Below are 21,059 nucleotides of genomic sequence, written 5' to 3'. Positions count from 1 at the left end.
AGCGATGGAGAACTTACCAAGCGCATTTCAAGTGCCAATTTTGACCAGTTGGATTGCTCGGTTGAAGCCAGGTGTTGTGTAATATCAGCATTTATTACCCATATTCCGTATACTGACCACACACAGCCCATGCTTTGTATACTTTTTATGCTTTGCTGTTTTTCATGCTGGATTTTTCAGTTTTATCTCCTTTTGTGGACGACAAAATAATAAGATAAGCGTATGCTGTCACATTGCATAGTAGGCACATGTGAAGACAAGGAAACACACTTATCTGTTCCTATCTTGCTGTGTATCATATATCACTTCAATTTAAATTCTCCTCTATGTGTCATTTGTGACTTCTCACAGATGTGCATTTTGCCCAAGCAATATCAACAGAGTTTCGGGATGAATGACAGCATCACTCAATCAACATTTTATCAAGGAACACTCTCTAAACATTGCAATGTTTTTCTTTTTATACCTAATCTCCTGCCTTTTCTGACATTGTCACAATATTTTGCTGCTTGTAAGACACATTATGTTTTTCCAACACTGCCTCACACAGTCTTTCAAGTTTTTTTAAAGCATCCTAGATGACAAATGTCCCATCAGGCTCTTAGCTTGTGGTCTGCCTACACCTTCACTTCCCAAGACACTTGCATTGGGAAAGAGTGTGGGGTCATCTAAAATCCTGTGAAAGAGAGGGCTTTCACGATTAGTCTATTTATAGACCAGAGCCTTTTTTTCCCGTCTCTACTCCTACAGAGATCTAAGAACAGGTACAGAGAGCCATCTCCAAAGACAGACAGACACTTGGATAGAGAAAGAGGGGGATTCAATCTCCCCTGAGAATCAAAGAGAGATGGTGACAAAGACTGAGCACTGAGCTTAAGTACAGGTAGCGAGGTGGAGAAAAAATGAGACTGAGTCCCAGAGTATTTTTATTTCAAGCCACCACTTGTCCACATCTGCAAAAAGAAGCCTGCTATATGGATAGCAAGGTATTTCTTTCGTAATGGGAGGTAGACATATGTGCAGCAGAGCAAAGAGAGCAGTGCCTGTGGATGTTGTACTATCACAGGTGCTTGGGGCTCCAGCCTGAGGCGGCTGTCATTCTCAATTGTGATGCTCGTATTTTGAATAAGGGAAAATCCACCCTAAAACGTATGTTGTAAAATTTGAGATCGTAACGAAGTCTCCATTAAGGTTAGAAACCAATCCAATCTATTAATGGTGCGCTGATCGATCGGCCACCGATTGTTATTGGCCGATAATGGCTTTAACTTAAGTTTAAGACAAATTTTCAACAGCAGCTAAAATGGTTTCACTAGAGTCAGCGATCTGAACAGTTTTCAAAGCTAGCTAGCACCAAAGTCCTTTTCAGACAGGAAGCGACTGATGCGCCCAGTTAATCATTTACAATGAGAGTTAATCAGCAACATTTGGCTTTGTGATTTGGTCTCATCAGTCATGCAAAGCAAAACACATTGCTACTGATAGAGTTTTTAGTTTTGGTATATTTTTTAAATATTTTGTACTGGGTAAATAACAATGTGCATGTCGCCGTATTTACTTTGCAAAGACTCCCAGTCTGTTTTCTGCCACCACAGTTTCTTTGTACTCCCGTGTTACTTTCAGTAACAGTTCCACTTCGTTGTCTGTGCATGCAAAATAAATTCCTGTGTGGTTATTCGTCTGTAATACTTTCTCCTTTAGCCATATCTTCTGCAACTGCGGAGTAGACCATCTGCTTCATGTTAACACCAGCATGCGCAGGCCCAGTGTACGTGAACGGCCACTAGATGTGTGTTTTCAGCCGGTTTAATATGGACAGAGATCAACTCTGGTACGCAGCTAAAACGCTGCTGTGGACGGGGAAGATCACATTCATTATAAAACCATAGTAGTGTGGATGTACCTTAACATTACCCCACTCCTCTCCCTACTCCTCTCATGTCAACCCTCCCATTTCCCCCATAAATCTCCCGCATTTTTAACCTTGACAAAATCAGATGAAAACCCGCTGGCCGTGTTTGCTACTCTCTCCTCTGGTAAAGCTGGTGGCAGTATGTAAAACATTTGCTGGGCGGCACCCGCCAATAAAAGAAGAACAGCATCTTTCACTCACATAGGCCTATGCCCTTTTGTTTTAATAAAGTCTGTGCTAAAATTATATACCTTACGTGCGATTGACGATGTGCCAGTAAAGACTACAGTAGCCTCAAATTGTTTTGCATGAATGGTTATGATTATTGACAAGTTAGTTACCATTAATAAATCAGAGACCAATGTAGACTTTGCTTCTTGCACAAGGATTTAACAAATGAAAACAACCCGCTGAATTAATATTAGGCCTACACTAGTGGTAAACTATATGAAATTATAATGACTATAGTAACTATAAGTAATATTAACAATATACTAACAGTACAATATGAAATTAACATTGTAGTTTTATTTATTTAAATTTCCCTTATTTTCAAATCTCAATGACAGTTCTGTCTCCTCTCTGTAGCCCACTCTCCCTCTCTCTACCCCCTAAAGCCCACAGAACCTGCATGAGCTTTCCAGAACAAAAAGCAGCTACTTCAGAGTTCATCATCGACTCATGACATTTTGGCTGCAGCCTTTTTTGTTGCAGCTTTTATAGTTGAAGTAAATTTATAAAGATTCTGTTTGTTCTGTTTTTGTAGTTTATTCCACAGAAAAGCTATATTTATTAAGCTATTAGATGTTCGCTCTGGTTTAAGTCTCTAAGACAGAGGGAGTGGAATTTGTTGCCCATGTTTCCTGGCAGTAAAATAAACAGCTGTCATTTCAATATACTTTATCATCTGTTAATTTAATATTTTTTTAGGACTAATTAAATAAATATACAGTATAATGCTACATGATAAATAGAAGGCTTCAAATAGACCCAGTGATCGGTATCGGCCGATACTGCTTTCAGCAATCCGTAATCGGTGATCGACCCAAAGAATCCTGATCGGAGCACCTCTGAAATATATTCTCATAAATCATTGAAAACTGAATGTTGAGAAAGGCTACCTTTTACATAACACCGTAATTGACAAATGTAATTTACATGATTGACAGTTGGGCAGTCAGCTCACAGCTTATGGACAGTCAAGTTCTCAATGGCTGTGCAAAGGAATCATAGATTGCTGATAATTACTAGTTGTAGAGGGGTTTAGGTTTAGCTTCTTTAATAATGGTTTGACATTTGTAGATTGAAGAGCGTAAAGTCACCTCACATCTGTTATATCATCTGAGCCACATTCTATGAGTACATTAAAGGTCACGCAAGTAGGAGTTACGGACAGAGTGAGTATTACCAAGATGATACCAAGAACAATGGCTCATTTTCACAAGGCTGTTTGTACTGAAATCTAACAAATGTCATGTGGTTATGAAAAACCCAAGTATTAAACAAGGGCACCATTTAATGTTCAGTCTGAGACACTTTCATTACAGGATTGTGGACTTTTTGTTGTAATAAATATGCCACTATTATGTTTGGCTCTGTGTCAAACCCCAGGCTTGAATCATTGTGATATAAAACCAAAACACTGCATCAGACTTAATTGAGAAATGTCCTGCTTAGGCTATTTTGTCCACCTTATAGTACGTTGGTGGTGGTGGGGGATCAGCATCGGAAATTGTATATGAAGAGTCAACAGAGAATGGATTGCCACATTGGTGTGTTTAAATGTGATTGGTCAGCTGGTATGAATCAGCTGATAAACTCTTGCCTGGTGACATAATAATTTTCTTGTGATGCTTCAATGTCACCATCTAAGATGCAGATGATAACATGCATGTCTCTTTCTCTCTCTCTGCCTCGCAGTGGTCAGCAGGCCTTTCTATTGGAGAATGTGCCCTGTAACAACGCCACTTGCCAAAGTGTAGGCAGAATGTTCCGCATCCACTGGGACCAATCAGATTTGGGAGCCATCCAAAATGCCGTCATGGCAACATTCTTTGACATCTATGAGGACGTGAGTAGTTTGTATTGAGTAAATGTTGTTTAGGGCTTGTTTTGGTCACACATGCAACTCACCTCCCATTCCTCCACAGTGACTGATATCAGCTATATGCCTACAGTATTAGTATAAGAACTTGATGCCAAATGGAGAAGAAAAATGAATAAATCTCACAGAGCACACAAGGATATTTGATTTCTCTAATGCAGAAAAGTGGATTATGCGTAAAGCCTCATTCAACACTGACGTCAACAAAATGATTTAAGTTTATGGCTTTCCTTTCCTGCTCAGAAGTAATATTCCAGAATTGGACTGAGGACAGGAAAATGTTGTGTTCACTTTAGTACTTGTTCATAATAAGTATTGTTTAAAGTCCATACAGTAGCTTGTGTGCAAGCCAAAGACAAAGCACCATTATTTATTTTCTTTGCATGCTCTACTGCTGTTGTCTTCTAGTCTTTTCATTTATTTCTACCTGGATTTCTATTCATGGTGACAATGGTGTACACTTTAAAATGATGCACGCTTGAGGTACACACAGAACGCACAGAGTCTTACACACTTGTTCTTATATATGGAGTGCATGCTTTTTATAGGCTCTGATCACAGATTCCTACACACACTCCCACTCACACACACTGCACATAGTATAGCAGCTGTATTGCAAAGTACCGTATGTGCTTGTCTTCTCAGAATGTATTATGACTGCTAATGTGGTAAGTCAAATCTCAACTCTCTCTCTCTCTCTCTCTCCCTCCCCATCTCTTGCTCTCTCAGTCACTTGAGAGAGAATTTATAAATGGGAAAGAGACGTCGTTGAGGAGAAGAGAAAGAGGGAAGACTTGAGATGATAAGATAATTGTGGATCAGTCACCCAGTATGTTAAAGGGATAAAAATGTACATCAGAAGACACACACACCATGCTCCCATTGTCCCTTATCTATGTGCCTGTCTTCATTTGCAGGGTATATTAGACATGCTGGTTCTAAGCCAGGCAGAGGGCAAAAAAGACTTGATCATCCATGCTTTAAAGAACAATTTTGAAGCTGATGCCTACTTCGTTAAAGTGATGGGTAAGTGACTGATTTGCCCAGTATACTTTGTCCCTCTACCCTCTCCTTATGCCTAAACCAATTTATTGGAGGGGCCACATGAAGTGAGGAAAAAGGTACCATCTTTCTGTCTTCCTCTTTTAAGAAATACTCTCCAAATTACATATAAGGAAATAAATTATATCTTCTGATTTCAAGTATTTATGTACTTTTTACAATCAAAGCCCCTCTCAGACCAAGTAGAACCATTGAACATGAACAGCTCTTTTCCCACACCTTGAAACCAGCTGGCCATGGCTGTTAACTGTCATATTATTTTGATGTTTAGCCTTAAGCTGCTCAGTTGATGGTGAAAATGGGATCTTGTCTGATCATTTTGTTTATTTCAAACTAAATTAAGGCCACTGACCCCACAAAACTGCTGTAGTAGATGCACTTTCTCCCAAAAGCTCATTTAAAATACTGTCTCAGTCCTCTTTTTCTGGTTCTCCACTATAAGCTTGTGTGTAGTTCAACAAAAATATACTGTAAATATGCACACTGCTCCCAGCCTAGTTAGCACCATTGATAATGCCCTGCTCATGACACAAGAGTGGAAGCAGAATAATGGGCTACAACTCGAAAGTGATCGTGTTTTATATGTTGGAAAGGACACAGTAAAAGTCCTACATATTGTACTAGAAGTTTCCATTAAGAGGCAAATACTATTAAAGTTTTTTTCTGTACTCAATACATCTGATTTATGACTAGATTGTTTTTATGAACTATGTGTGGTTCCTGGTGTTCCTCGTTATTATTGTAAAGTTATAAAATCTTTCAAAACCAACCTCTGGCTGAATACGTGGGACGTAGGGCGTAGGTAACTCAGTTTGTAGAGTGCGCACCCCATGTACAAGTCCTTACGGCAGCAGCGCGGGTTCAAATCCAGCCTGTGGCCCTGTGCTGCGTCTCACCCCCTATCTCTCTCCCTCTTTCTGCTCTGTCCACTAAGGGCAAAAAAACAGAAAAGAGAAGAAAATGTGTGACTTGCATTGTGAACTAGTTCTGATTCCACACCAGATTTGCTCAGTACAGAAATGGCACACACAGTTTGTGCAATATGCTGTATTTCAGTCACACTTTAAACCTGGTATTCACAAAAGATGCCTGACTGGAAGCAAATGTAGCTTCAATATCTGCATGCAATGCTCAGAAATAGTTTTTATATTTTTGGCTCTGCTTTTTTCTCTCAGTTAATAGATTATTATTTCTTTTATTTTCATTTTACCACGTTCTTGTGAAGTCAAAATGTTGGTACAGCGTTAGTACCTACTGGCATTTGAAGAAAGCAAAAATAGTCCTTCTCTAGGCTGGCCCTTTGCACAGTCTAATCTGTCACTCTGCTCTGCTCTGCTCATTAGTAGGAAAAAGAGCGTTCATCCCTTTCTGTTCCAGCACAGTTGGTGAACAGTTGTTGTTTTGTCTTATTTGGAAGGGAGGGGCTACAACTGCTCTTCTGCTTTCAGAATCTCACACACACACACAAGAAACACACACATAAATCATCACCATGCCCTTGTAAACACTTAGTATGTATCACAATCAATATTCTTTGCCAAGTATACATGTACTGTATACACGAATTTGACCTGTCAGCAGACTAAGAATAAAGACATTCCAAGCCTACACTCAAACAAATAATTTATAGCAGTAGCAAATACTCACAATACCACCGTGTCACAATAATGAGACTCACAACAAAACAAAATGACAAGAATCTGAAAGTATAGTGAAGAAACAAGCAGTTTGTCATTATTACTAAAGTGATATTTTTCATCTGCTGTCAGAACAAGATAGTTTTGTAATGATGCTCAGTAGAATATGTCTTGTTCGATGCTATGGAGACCACAAATACAAGAGTTTAAAGGCCCTGCACACCATCACAGGTGGTCTTAGTTAGGGGCTGATTAGACCTTTCCTCAGGTTGAAGATGGGCACAGCTATGCTGGGATGTACATGAGCCCATAATGACAATTTAGATCGCAGTATTGATCAGAACCATCACAATTAGATATTTTCCTCATATCCTTTATCCCTACACCACATGACCCGTATTCCAAATACTGCCCATATTGTAAAGTGTTTGTATGTGGACACTTGTGGACACTAATACACGGGTTGCAGCTGAATTCGATTGAATATCAGAGCAGGCTCGTTGTAGTCTATATTCTGTCCAGGCAAAGTGTCAATAGATAAATATTCTACATTATTTTATATGTCAATAAATTAAATTATTGTAAAAGAAAGAAGCATGCGCATTAGTAAGCCTGACAGCCTCTGTACATACAGTATGTTTGTGTGACCTTGATTCGTCCCCCTTCCTCCTGCTGTAACATGTTTGTGCCGCCTCTGTAAATTCTGCTGTTCTTTTCGTTATCCATGTCTTGTCTCATTGCGGAACATCAAACAAAACGAACACAGATACACCCGAAACCAAAATGCCTGGTTTCCCTGTGTCGTTACAAACACTTTCAGCTCCCCCTCTTCTCCTCTTTATTTGACTTCAGTTGTTATATTTTGGTTGTTAATATTTCATACATGATCAGTGTTTTCTACATCTAGCTGACTACAGTAAGCAAGCAACCAAAATAAAAATGTATCTGTCAAGTGTCACACCCTGTCGACATTTCAATCCTCTCCCCTGTGAATGTGAGCTCAAATGCAACTTAATAGCCTCGCACCTCGAGTTAAACCCCCCTGAGGCTAAATTGTTTATTTAACGTTCTGTTCAGTCGTCTCTGATAGCATAGCTGATAGCATTACACTGTAATAAGTGAGACTGAGAGTGTGAACTTCCTATTCAAACTTGACACATTGTCAGCCAGTGATGTGTTTTTGCAGACAGCCTGATCCAGTCCTCCGCTCCGTAAGATGGAATCCTATTTTCTCAAGATGACATCCCTCAACCCTCCCCTGAGCATTATTGAACAACACGCGCTGAAGGATTGACTTTGTGTCGGCCTTGATGTGTGTGTGTGTGTGCGCGCATTTATGTGCATGCGAGTAAGATCCCATGATGCACATGGACTTTCCAGGCTAAATCCATCACAGGTTGGCTTCAGACAGCAACCTTGCCTCTGTGCCTGCTAGAGGCCTGGACTCTTGCTGGGCTTTTCACACCGAGATGACCTGAACCTGTACTGGTCTGACATCTTATCCTCCCATGCGCCCGAAATGCAATAGTTCACTCACCAGCGCATTCCATCAAGACCCTTACCTCTGTATGCCATAGCATATATTATTTAGGAGCAGGCTAGAGGTTTTCTGAATGCAGCTGAAGACCAGGGGAAGACTTGGCAGCTGCCATTCTGTAAAAAAAAAATATATATCCTTGAAAGCTGAGGGCAAAAAAGCATATCAGGCCTGTATGTAATTTTGTTTTGACACTCCTTCAAGGAAGGTTCTACTGAAAGTTGTTGTTTGAATGTTATTCAGTGTGTAGTTGCAGTTCAGTTTCAGCCCCTGTGGGTGTTTTCTTGGCAGATACTCGTGCAGTTGGACATTAATGGACATTCACTTAATGTTACTAACTTAATGTTGCAGATTAGATTGTATTTAGACAATGGAGCAACACTGACATGTTGCCTTTTTTTATTTAACTTGTTTAAATAAACTTTTTACTTTTTATTTAACTTGTATTTTTAGCCTGGCTAGTTGTATGGCTCTAGGGATGGCACTGGACCTTTGGTCCAGACTGAAATATCTCAACACTGATGTGATGGATTGCCCTGACATTTTATTCAGACATTCATGGTCCCCAGAGGATGAATCCTACTGATGTTGGTAATCCACTGATTTTACATGACCGCAGTTATGTTGAACACAAACGACGTGCAAAGAAAAAAGAGTTCTATTAAGCAGTATTCACAGGTCTACTCAATTTGTCACAGCGCAGCACAGGCAGAAATGATTTATCACAGCTATGGGAATTAATTAATAATAAGCCTCTCAACAATTCGAGCTGCTCACACCGCGACAAATACTGAATGCCATAGGTTGTCCGCCCCAAAGAAAGGATGCCAGCCTTAAATGAACACTGGTGAGTTTGATTTATCTTGTGCATTGTCCTTTGAGCTGGGCGGTGAGAGTAGCACCTGTTGCGTCGCCAACCGTACGACCGCTCTGAATTAGTTTTTGTTCATTTTGGGTAATTAAACCAAAATACTTAAAAGTTGATGGTTATTGTTCATCTCACCGTCCTGCATTCTTTACTCTCTCTCCTTTCATTTGTGTTTACCTTCCTCCTCTTTAGTGTCTGTCTTTGGGCTCATATTAGATTAGACAAACCTTCTTGACGTTCGGCAACCTATCAGTAGAAGAATAACGACCATGTGATCTTGGCAATAGTAAAGAAGACCTGTCCAATGACACCGAGCCAGGCCGAGTACAAATTATAAAAATTCTTATCGGATTGCGTCCTCTTGTATTGCGGAGGTCGGGTCTGTAAAAATTTCTAATACTCAAGTGCGTCATAATCATCAGGGTTTCTCATTAATTGATCATTAATCATCCCGCCAGTGTTGGTGTTCACTCTCCATTAGAGTTTGTTCGGTTGACCACATTTTGAGTCCTGTCTTAATATCCTCAGGTCTCTTTAGGATCAGGTGTAAATTGGAATTGATTCCTTGAATAACTTCTTGCACAACAGATTTGGGTAATTTTTTCGAGGGACATGGTGATCACATGCATGCGTGTGAAGTCTTACGCAAAGCAAAGTGGTTCCACTTTAAGCTATAAGAGACAGCTCACAAAGCAGTTGCAGGGTGGACAGATGGACGGGTGATTACTGCTGAGGAGGGAGGAGATGGGAGAAATCGTAAACTCCAAAATTAGAAAGAGGAGAGAGGGAGGGAGTATCTCTGCATGAGCATTTTGAAGTGTGTGTGTGTGTGTGTGTGTGTGTGTGTGCGCACGCGCGCGTTCCTGTCTGCGTGCGTGTGTGTCCATAACGTAAATTACATTTTAGTGTTAGGCAAGTACTGGTAGGGGAAAGTCTCCAGGGAATGAATGTAAGTCAATATAATGTTAATGTTTCTGAAATTGATGGAAATACGACTGTGTGTGTGTGTGTGTCCGTCCGTGGGGGGTGAAGAGAGAGACTGACAGGCAGAACTGTAGGAGTTGATTAGTTTCCTGCTCACTTATTAGGATGCAGATTAGCTGCATTGAGAAACATCTGGGAGCTTTTCTCAGTCCCATCTCCTCCCTCCACTTCTCACCTCCCTCAGTTCCCCTTGTTTACCAAATCTAGCTCTCTTCTTTCCACATGTTCTGCTCTCCCCTTCTCTCCTTTCCTCTCCTCTCTTCTCTCGCTCTCCCATCTTATCTCATTCCTGCCTCTTTCATTTCCTCTCCTCTAACCCTTTTGAGCGTCTGTTTTTATCTCGCTCTCACCTCTCCTTCACTTTTCTCTTGTTCTCTTCGGCAAAGGTCTCGTTTCCTGTCGTTGTGTCTCCTCTCCGCCTCTCTGTCTGTCAGTCAGAGCTGTCTTTTATTCCCTCTTTTCATTTTGTTCGAATGACAGCGAAGAGATTTACATGAAGTCTTTCAGTGTAGCTCTGTTGTCCGGAGGAGGATTTAACTGGAGGCTGTATATTCAGATTGGTTTTTCAGTGTCTGCTGCAACACACAAAGACGGCTGAGTGGGAGTGCCTGCTCCAATGTTTGTCAAAATAGCATCCTGCACCAGCTTATGTTCACAGTTGAAGTCATAATGGCTCTGCCTGCAAATGTAACAACAAGCAAGACATATAACACATTTATTTATTACCTACATACCCATATTTCTAATCCCTCTTGCCCAAAAGCCAAATAGAGGGTTGATAGAATACACAGGCACTCAGCTATTTACTCTTTATCGTGTCAGCTATTGCAGATCCTGACCAAAATAAACAAAAAAATCAATCAATAGCTGGTATATGTCTGGTAATATAACTCCATTCTTCATCCTCTATTCTTTTCAGTGTAAATAAAGAGGAAACTTACCAGCCTTAGCCAACCACCGGTCTTACCCAGCAGCAGGGAGGCCACTGCGATATAGCCTCTGAGAAGCCAGCCTAAATCAATTTCAAGTTTTATCAAGTTCAATTTTATTAGTGTGGGCCACATCCACTGAGAATTGAGGTAGCAAGAAGGTGGACCAATTAGCAAATTATAGTTAGTAGTTTGGAAAGATGAAAACAACAAGGAGTACATAATTTCCAATTAGACTTAGACACTATATTTGATTTGTGGCTCTCAAGGCTAATCCAATCACCTGCAAATACATTTTGCTCTGCGGCCATTGACAACACTCCTAACCCAACCGAGGTCCCACTGAGCCTTACCAGGCTACAATAGGCAACTAACATTTGCCCTCATGGCCCAGCACGCCTGTCAGGTGTCTTTTGCAGCTGTGGGAAATTGACCATGTTCTTAAAAATTTGTGTCATTTTGAGATTTAAATAGGCAGTGCATTCTGTCTTTTGAGTCTTTGATAATTCAGATTCAGTGGTTTCACTTCATGTAGTTTGCTTGAATATACATTATATTTGATTTCCTGTGCAAGTTTTTGAAAAGCACATTTGATCTTTTGGTGCCACAACTGGAACACCTACCTACTTGCACTGCTTTTTGGTTTTGCCAATGCAGTACAAGACAACAATATAACATAAAGGAGGTGGCACGGGCTGTTTCAGTCTGCAAGTGCCTTGGTTTTAATATTATTTCTGAAAGAGAAATAGATTGCTACAACCCATTATTTGCTCTAATTTTACTGTAATGTGTTGCCTACCAAAACCAGTATGGATGAAGAGAACATGTTCTCGTGTTAAACTTTATTCTAATTGATATGGCTAATTAACGTGGTGGTCACATTGCATTTGTAGCTTTCATCCAAAAGTGAAACACAGTGGAAGCCATCGGCAGCTGTTCAGGGACAGTGAGCATACAACCGCGCTATAATGATGTTACCCAAATTGAACACTGAGTAAGGAGGGTTCCCTCTGGGATTTAAATCCCCACGGTGGTGCAGTGTCCTGTCTTACTTACACTTCCACCAGAAAAGTAGCCATTAATGTATGTCTAATGGTGACAAATGGAGACATTTTGTCAACTTTTCAGGTAAATGTAAATTTTATTGCAAAGATTTTGTAATAAAATACAAATGTTTAATGCTACATAGGCTTCGATTTACCAGACAGAAAAGTGTTCACACATTTACATACACATGCATATTGTATTTGCGTACCATATGTGACAATACTGTGTATATCGTCCTTGTAACATGGATTACCAAGCCACGAGCAGGTGGTCATTTCCGGAGTTGCTATTTAAGACCAGATGTCAGCTCGCTGTCCCTCACTGTGTGTGTCTTTTGGTGTATGTGTATGTGTGTGTGTGTGTGTGTGTGTGTGTGTGTGTGTGTGTGTGTGCTGGGGGAGCGGGGGGGGACTTGTGCCCATGTATGTCATTAAGCAGCCCTGCAGTCAGCAAACCCAGCATGAGGACAATGAGAAGTGATGAGCATCTCATAGCAAATGCCGCTCAGCTGTCAGATTGTTGTAGTTGCGTGTACAGCGTGTGTCTGCTTGGCTAGCGCTGACGCAGCATGTCATGTTCACCCGTCAAGATCTGCTCATCGCATTTTGCTTTTTATGTATGTGTATATCTGTTTGTGTGCGCATGTGACGTTGGCTGACCCAGCAGCACAGGACTGCATTGTGACGTGTGCATGTGGTTACCATGGCTCCCTGTAGTATCTCTTTATAGAGTTTCAGTGAGGATGTAATTACAGGTGATGATCCAACCAAATAAATGCAACCTCTCTGTCACACACCAGACATGTCAAATAGTGTATGCATCTGAAGTAGAGGTTCACAAAGACCCTTCATCTGGTTTTGTAACTGAAAGCTGAAAACTCAATAATCTAACAATGCCATGGCGTGGGAAACAGACAAATCTGCAAGCTCATGTTTTATTTTTTTATTTTTAAGTTTAAATCGAAAGACAAATTCAGTTGTGGTCTTGGAGAATCGTGACACCCCTATTGTTGATTCCCAACCCTCCTTATTTCTTTACATAATTAAAATAGGTCAGGAGGAAGGTAGTATTTTAAATTCAGGTTAGTATTTTAAATTTACCTTTAAATACTTCATCGTTGAATTTTTCTAGCAAAAATTTAAAAAGTCAATTGCCTATGTAACCGATGGAATCTCAAACCTCCTTTCAGGTTTTACTTTCTGCAAGATGTCAAGCATTTGCCAGATATTCATTAGAAAGTTAAATTATTGCTGTGTTAATGTTAATACCTCAGCCTCAAATAACACCTCAGATGTAAAGTACATTAATCTCAGTGGAAGTGGAAGGCTTACATACAGAATATAAAAGGCTAATTCTCTGCATTTAATATCATCATCATCCATCTGAGGAGTCTAGGGCACACATGCAATGATTAGTTTTAAGAAGTTATTTTTTAGGGCAGTCTTGTCCCTACATTTCTGAAACTTTGATACAAACACACCTGGCATCTAGCAGCAGTAATACTGTAACACTAAAGCACACTACACCAATAAGTATTAAGTTCTTGGTGGTGGTGAGAAATGACCTAATTTCTAGTTTCCCAGACCACAAACTGGCAGCACAGATTAAGAGCACAGAGGCCCCCCTTCAATAATGGCAGACTACTGTGTATTACAAAGTGATGCATTTTCATCCAAAGCCATCAGTGCTCCTTCATTGTTAAATCTGAAATACGGCTACCTGGCAGCTGTCGCTGAAACTCAGCAAAGGTAGAAGTCCATCTGATCGTAGAACCTGACTTCTCTAATCATTACACTAGCCAAAAATCCAAGTAGTGTGCTGTGTTTGCTTCGGCCAAATATTTCTTCCTAGGCAGAGGCACCCACCACGAGCTCTGACCACATCTGATTTAATTGCCACAGAACAAGATGCTGAGACATCGCAGAGACATCTTGGTCGTTAGCTAGTTTTTTTGGAAAACAAATGTTCTCCCTCGCAGTTTGTGGCTGGCCAGTGCATATTTTAAACTGTCTGGATTAGAAAAAAATAACTAGCTAATTGGGATGCACTAGTTAAGTGTATCTCACACAGGCCAGTTGATCCCTTCTTTGGGGATGTTAATTTCCTAGCAGGAGACCAGCACTCTGTCTGTGTATTTGGCAGTGTTTAAGAACCACGCAGCTGGATTCCTACTAGGAATAAATGACTGGATGTGTGAGAATTTTGCAGCAATTAAAGGCGGTGGAAAAAAACTAAACTAAAAAACTCTATTTAAAAATATTATTTCTGGCTTCAAACGGAGTATAACTCTAGTTCTAGCCCTAAACAGAGTCTTAAATCTTAATAATTTTAGTGTCTACTTTTTATGTAACTATTTTAACCACTAAACTAAATCAAAGCCCAACTCTTTAATACAAAGCATAAACTTCCTGATCCTTCTGGAGGCCTGGAAAATACCTTTTTTTTTCTGTTGCAACATTGTGTGTATGTGATTTATGTTTTCTCATTTAGACATAAACATACTATTCCTATTTTTCTCACACTCACACGTGGGCCATTTTGCTCATGCAGACTAGCGATTGTTCAGTAAGACGCTTAAAACCAGAAAAAGAGCATGTACATTTGCACACGGTGTTCATGAAGCGGGTGCTCACTAGCTGCCTCATTGTCACAATGATGAAACCACATGCACATGCGCACACACACAGAGTACACAGGCCAGTTCATTCTCCACTTGATTAGGTTAGTCCTGAGAAGGAGCTGCCATCAGTCTTAATATTACACTAGAAAATAGGCTAGCTCAGTCCCAAAGAGACGGTATGTGCTGTACTGTAAGTGTGTGTGTGTGTGTGTGAGAGAAAGACTGTTGTATTGGCAAGAGACAAGTTCTGTTCCCCATAGGATGTGTGAGAGCTATTCCAGGAATCTTGTTTTATCCATGGAGGAGCTGTTATGTACTTGTTACTTGTCAACCAAGGATTGAAGTATAGAGAACAATGCGGCCTCACAGAAGAAACACTAGATTCAAGCTTCCTCTCTCTCTCTTCCTAAATGTAGTGGCGAACTTGCCTCACACACACACGCACACACATACACATGACTCAGACACATCTACTTCCTGGAGAGAGTTGTGAAAGCCTTCTGCATTCAGTGTATGTGTTTCCTCTCTCTCTTTCTCTTTATGCATCAGTAAATTTGCGTCATAAAATTCTTAATGTACCGTGTGTACCTTATGTTCAAGACTTTTCAGTGGCTGTGTAAAGACCTCTGAATAAAAGTGGCTCCTTGTTTTGTTTTTGAACTTGGACTTTATTGTGTTTTTGACGGGGGGGGGGGGGAAGGAAGAAAGGAGTTTGGCTTGAGGCGAGGGGTTCTCTGACAGTGTTATTTCCGTGGAGTGCCCAGTGTGATTTAGCTTTATTACATCGACACTGGAAATTAAAATGTCACTTAAATCTGACATTTTGTTTTTGCCATGCACATCAATTCTTCTCGAATGTGTCCATTTAAATTGACAGTAAACACCTCGTCTCAGTTTTTTTCCCCATAAGAGAGAGTCCTGACAGTTTCTGACGTACAGTACATTTGTAGTCGAGCTGCAAATCATTTGTTCTCCTTGATCCTTTAATGCACCAAAATCTTTTCTCTCTTCCATGGTCTTTTCTAAGTTGAGGATACACTTCACGTCACTCTTACTCGGGATGTATTTTAATTAAAATTCGCTCTCAGATTAACACTAACAATGACACAAGTTCAAAGTTGGTGCTGTAGCCCACAGAGATGCAGTAGCTCCTCTGGGAAGTGCATTTTTACGCACTTTATTTCATTCTTAGCTGGCCTGTTAATCACACAAGCATAACGAGAGAAAACCGCTGAAGTGAAAATGGTCTGTGTGAGAATAGTATGTATGCTGGAAAATTAATTGTAAAGAATAATGCAATACGCTGAACTTGGCCCTTAAGGGAGGATGTTCTTTAGTTTGAGAACTGTGCTGTGAGCTGGTGGTGGTGTGGCTTTGAGTCCTGCTACAGTCTTTGTCCTATGTCCAAGGTTCTCTTTCCCAAAATGAGACTGACTTCAAACAAATGACAGTCTAATCCCTCTGCCTTATTGATTGACAGTGTCAGCAACAGGGGTGCCTGTAGTCTGACCCACAGCATGAAATTCAAACAAGCAATGAATAATCTGATCCCTGTGATTTACTGATCATCGTGTCCTTCATAGATGACTTTGGACCATAGTCTGTGATGTATTGATGTGTTGTGTTGTTTGCGTGGAGTTGATGAGTGGTATAATTACATGCAGGGATTCTGAACACATTGGTGCATTAGGCCTAGACTTAGTCACTCCTAAAAGGCTTTGATCTTTTCAGAGCCAAATAACCTAATGCCGTTTTAGTTTCATTCAGCTTTATTCAACTTTTCTCAATTTCTATAGCCAGAAACAGCCTTGGGCTTTGGGAGCTTACTGCATTCATTTTAAAGGTTTCTCTCTCACTTACGTTACCACGGTGAGTAAATATGTAAAGACATAATTGAAGTTTTTACAGTCACATTAAATGATGAATGGTGTGTGGCCACTGCACGCCATTTTTGATATCTCTGACTTGAAAACATTTTGCAGCCCTCTCGTGTTACAAACAACCACTGACCATTTTCTAGAATACCCATGGGATTAGTAAATATGCTTTGAAAAGCAATGATAAATTACTGCAAAAATAAAGGCCTTAATTAGAAGGTTAAAAGTGTTTTTTCCTCATAAAATTAAAATTTCTAACTGAAGCCTGTTTTACCAGCATGTTAAGTAGCAGCTGATGTGCAGTGTGGTCAGTTAGGGTCAAGGAGCACATGTTTGTCTTTGATGGGAGCGCCATCTAAATTCTGCTTCGGGCATATACTTAATAAGATTGTGAACTTCAAAGCAGCAAATTTGCCTTTACCACACGTTCGCCATTTCTTTTTAAATCAAAGTTTTAAAAGAAGAAAATCCTCTTGTTTATTCACAGAAAGTGATGGCAGAAGGGTTACCACTTAGTGTGATCAGAATACCAGAAAATGGTGCAGTGCAGTCCTCAACCCTGGGCCACTATGGCATTTGCATACAACATTGGCATAATTAGTCACACTTGAATAATCCAGTGCTAGCAGTCATTTTAGAATCAAGTTGCAGTGATGCTTTACTTGGGCGCAGTGCTGCTTTCAGCTAAGTTGTTGTGAGCATGCTAACATGCTCACAACAGCATGCTAACATGCTCACAACAACGCCAACGTGCTAATGTTCACCACCTTACTTTAGCGGGTTTGTATGCTAACATTTGCTGATAAGAACTAAATGCAAAGTACAGCTGAGGCTGATGGGAATGTCATTAGTTTTGCAGGTATGTGGTCATAAACTAAAGTGTTGGACATATTACATGTTTGACCTGATGGTGGGCCAAAATGAAAAGTATGGGAGACCCAAAGTTACTGCAGTTCCTCATTAGGGGCAGCATGAATATCTTTTCACATTTAATGGCGTTACAAATATAAACCTCATGCTGGCACTAAAGGAAACATCAGGTGTTCACCAAAGACAATGGGATTCATCCTTTCATCCAGTAGTCGTTGAGATATTTAGAAAACAGTATAAGTATACAGTATAAGTAGTGAAACTGGAGGTTGATTGTCATAGATATTCTTCACAAGTGCACAACATACAGCAGAGGAAGTTGAACATTTGTGTGATATGAACAGCTCCTTTTGCTTCATAAGGTGTGCCAGTAGAAACAAACATAGACTTGTGTAAAAAATAAAAGAGCGAGAGAGAGAGGGAGACCGAGAGTGGGTTGTTTATTGACACAAGCATCTCTGAGATGTTGTGAATTTGTGACACATTTGTTCTTTGAGACAGCACTCTATAAGTGCTTCAGAAAACACTGTCAGTGCCAGTAGGTCTAAATTCCCCTTTAGACTCATGTATTATTGTCATTCATTAATGCTTAATGGTGTGCTGCACAGTTCTATAAATACTCTAAACCATGGAGAAGAATGAATAGAGGAATCAAGGTGATTACAGAGCTATTCACGAATAAATTGGGATTGAATGAATGGCTGAATGGAGATCATGTAACAGGGAACAGTCCACAAGTCAAGTGACTTGTGCATGATTCAGGGTCACCTGTCATTGTTCCACGTTACTGTACAGCAACCTATTTTTAAGGGCCTTCACATAACTGAACATAACCTAGTTACAAGACTATAAAAGCGTTATACAAGTACAGATCGTTTACAGTGCTTAGCTTTGTTCAGATGGGTTATTGGTGTGTGTACAGTAAATATTAACATGTTTGTGGTGAGTTAGTGATGACCAGTCCAATACCACACTGATCCACCCACTCTCTCTACATGATCAAGCTCGGAGCACTGTGATGGTCCCTTTGAACATGTACATTGAGTTTGGCTGCTGCTCAGTACAGCGCTAGGTGTAGACGTTATTAACAAAACATTGGGCTTCAGTGTGACTCCCATCAGGCAAATCAAGGCAACCTAGACCCAAGACCCTATTGGCATGCTAATAAAGTCACTTCTCTAATGACTGATTAGAAATTCAGCGCATTTTGTCCCCGCTCCGCTTGTACACACAAATGAGTGAAATGCTCTCTTAGCATGCACGTATACAGCCACACGCAGAGTTTATAGTTTTCACATTTATTTTTTATGTTTCTCATTTATTTATAACCCTCCCTTCTTTGATTGTCTGTCTTCTCCATATTCACCTGGCACACAGTTAAATTGCATGAAATAAAATGTGAATGCGAGGAACACTTGAGCACGGTTAATATGAATTAGATGTTTATGTTTTGGCTGTCAGTGGAAAATGTGAAAAATATATATTTCTCTGTGCGGGTTTGACCCACTTGATGTTTGATACATGTTGATACAGTGGCCCTTAGGGCACACCAACAGCACCATCGCACATGACACTTGTTCCACAGCGGAGTGTGTTATTGTGTTGGACATGTAACACACGCCGAGCAACATGTCTAACTTTGGCACCTCTGTCTTCCTCAGTGCTCAGCGGCCTCTGCTCCAATGACTGTCCAGAAGATGTCAAGGTAAGAAATCTGTCTGTGTTGGTCCACTTTTCTATTGAAAGCATAAAAAAAGTATTGTGTAGTAGTACAGTTTCTTATCTGTCTGATCAGTCTGACCAGATGTGTCTGTCTGGGTGTATTGTCTGTAGTCGTTACCCTTTCATGCATATATCTTTATATTCTTCCATAGTCTCTACTCAGCATTTTTTTTTCAGCAGGAACAGAGAGATAGGCTGTAATATCCCTACTGCTGGCTAAACTACATGTCTATGGGGAGGATCGACTTTATATTCAGGAAATTAGGGAAGGGGATTTGAATGGGTGATGTGTTTTTGAGCTCTAGGGCAGTATAAGCTCCTCTTGATATGTAAAGTACGTATCTGTTAGTGCAGCCTGGAAATAAATTACAAAAAAAATGGAAACAAAAGTAAATTAGTTTTGTTTTTATGTGATGAAACAGAACTTGATTTCCACCTGTTTGTACCCCTACCCACCCTCATTCGTTTTATAACAGACCTTCATAATACAAGTCAGTAGCCCATGCTTACTGTACTGAATCTCGTGCTCTTCCTTGTGGTTTGCATTTTCCAATAAAATATCAGTGTAAGAATTTTTTAATACAAGAGCAAAGAAATGCCTGGTGCACGCGCATGTTTTCCATCTCCTGTCCTTGGTAAATATATTTTGAAGTTTGTTGCTTGTTGTTGGACGGCTGTAGTCTCTGCTGAGACTGGGCTTGTACTAATCAATTTAAAATAACAGCTAGCCGTTGGTAGTTTACCTTCTTGTAGGCGTCGAAGGTGTCAGCCAGACAGTGTTCATCCGTTTGACACAAACAACCTTCTGCGAGGTGAAGTTAGGTCTTTCAACGTGATCCCAACTTGGCCCGAAGCTCCATTTGTGGCTCTAAAATGTGTTTGGATAACAAAAGCTTGGTCATGAAAACCGCATCAATACATATATGCAGATACCACAATGTCCAAACTCAGAGCAATCAAAAAAAACACATCAACAGAGGTAACAACAAAAGATGACCTTTTGTATTACTCCTTTAGAAGGCATCTATTCTAATATCAAATTAGCACATTGATGGCTATTAAAATCCTGATCAGGCAAAGCAATGACACTAATTGTCCTCCATAAGGGTAAAGAACCCAAATTTTTCAACCAGTGTTGGACCCATTCATGAGTCTCCTGCTTCTTGCTGTTAGCAGAGACTCCATTATGCAGTGTAGTGCTTACATTTCACTGATAAACCTGAGAATTGCTCTGAATTACGTCAAAAGTTGAGATTCAGTGTCATCTCTGTCTGTCCATGTGCACTCTCCTTCTTTCTTGATCGCCCACTCATGCACACTTTCTATGTCGCTCTCTCCTTCCTTCTCTTTCTCTCTCTCAATCTTTGTGGGGAGATAGGTTAAATTAAATTTAAACGTCTCTTTGAATTTAATTTCCGTTTCTGGTAGCAACGCCAGTTAGACCACGGTTGGGAGGAGGGTGGTGAAGGAGGGTCGGCTGCTTTGACCCATACAGACAGACCAAGGACGCATGACCAGCCTCTGTCTGAATGGGGTCTATGGTTTTGCATTAAAAACATACCGTGAGCTCTTGAACTATAATGCTACGTTTTGTGTTAATTGTAGCCATCAGTGTATGGAACAGTTAGCTTTAAACTCCTTTTATCCATCCCAGAGAGCTCGTGTCTGATGATGATGTGCAAACATGGACAGAGAAATCTGACAGAAACACGGTGACGCTCCTTATACAACCTTTCACCAGTGGAAAGCCCTTTGCAAAAGACATTAGCTTTGACATCGACAAGAGGCTGCTGGTATTAGAGTTGTTTTGGTTTTCTGTCTGTCTGCTCTTCCACCCGCTTGTTGTCTAACTGAAAGGTATGATGAATGCAGTAGACGAGTGGAGCTTGC

The 21,059-nt window shown here is 40.4% G+C and overlaps 1 protein-coding gene across 1 annotated transcript in view; it reads left to right on the top strand.

Annotated features, from left to right (window-relative positions):
• The window catches only part of itfg1 (integrin alpha FG-GAP repeat containing 1), a 171,127-nt gene that overhangs the window by 106,064 nt on the left and 44,004 nt on the right, over positions 1 to 21,059 (top strand). Inside the window, exons 11-13 of the mRNA XM_046032525.1 lie at positions 3,833 to 3,983; positions 4,934 to 5,042; positions 19,109 to 19,152. Coding sequence (XP_045888481.1) covers positions 3,833 to 3,983; positions 4,934 to 5,042; positions 19,109 to 19,152 — 304 coding nt within the window. The remainder of the gene's footprint in view (positions 1 to 3,832; positions 3,984 to 4,933; positions 5,043 to 19,108; positions 19,153 to 21,059) is intronic.

This window comes from Micropterus dolomieu, linkage group LG20, assembly GCF_021292245.1.
Source record: "Micropterus dolomieu isolate WLL.071019.BEF.003 ecotype Adirondacks linkage group LG20, ASM2129224v1, whole genome shotgun sequence".
NCBI classification, from domain to species: Eukaryota; Metazoa; Chordata; class Actinopteri; order Centrarchiformes; family Centrarchidae; genus Micropterus; species Micropterus dolomieu.
The sequence above is the reverse complement of the archived record's forward strand: the minus strand, read 5'-3'. Positions and strand labels throughout refer to the sequence as shown.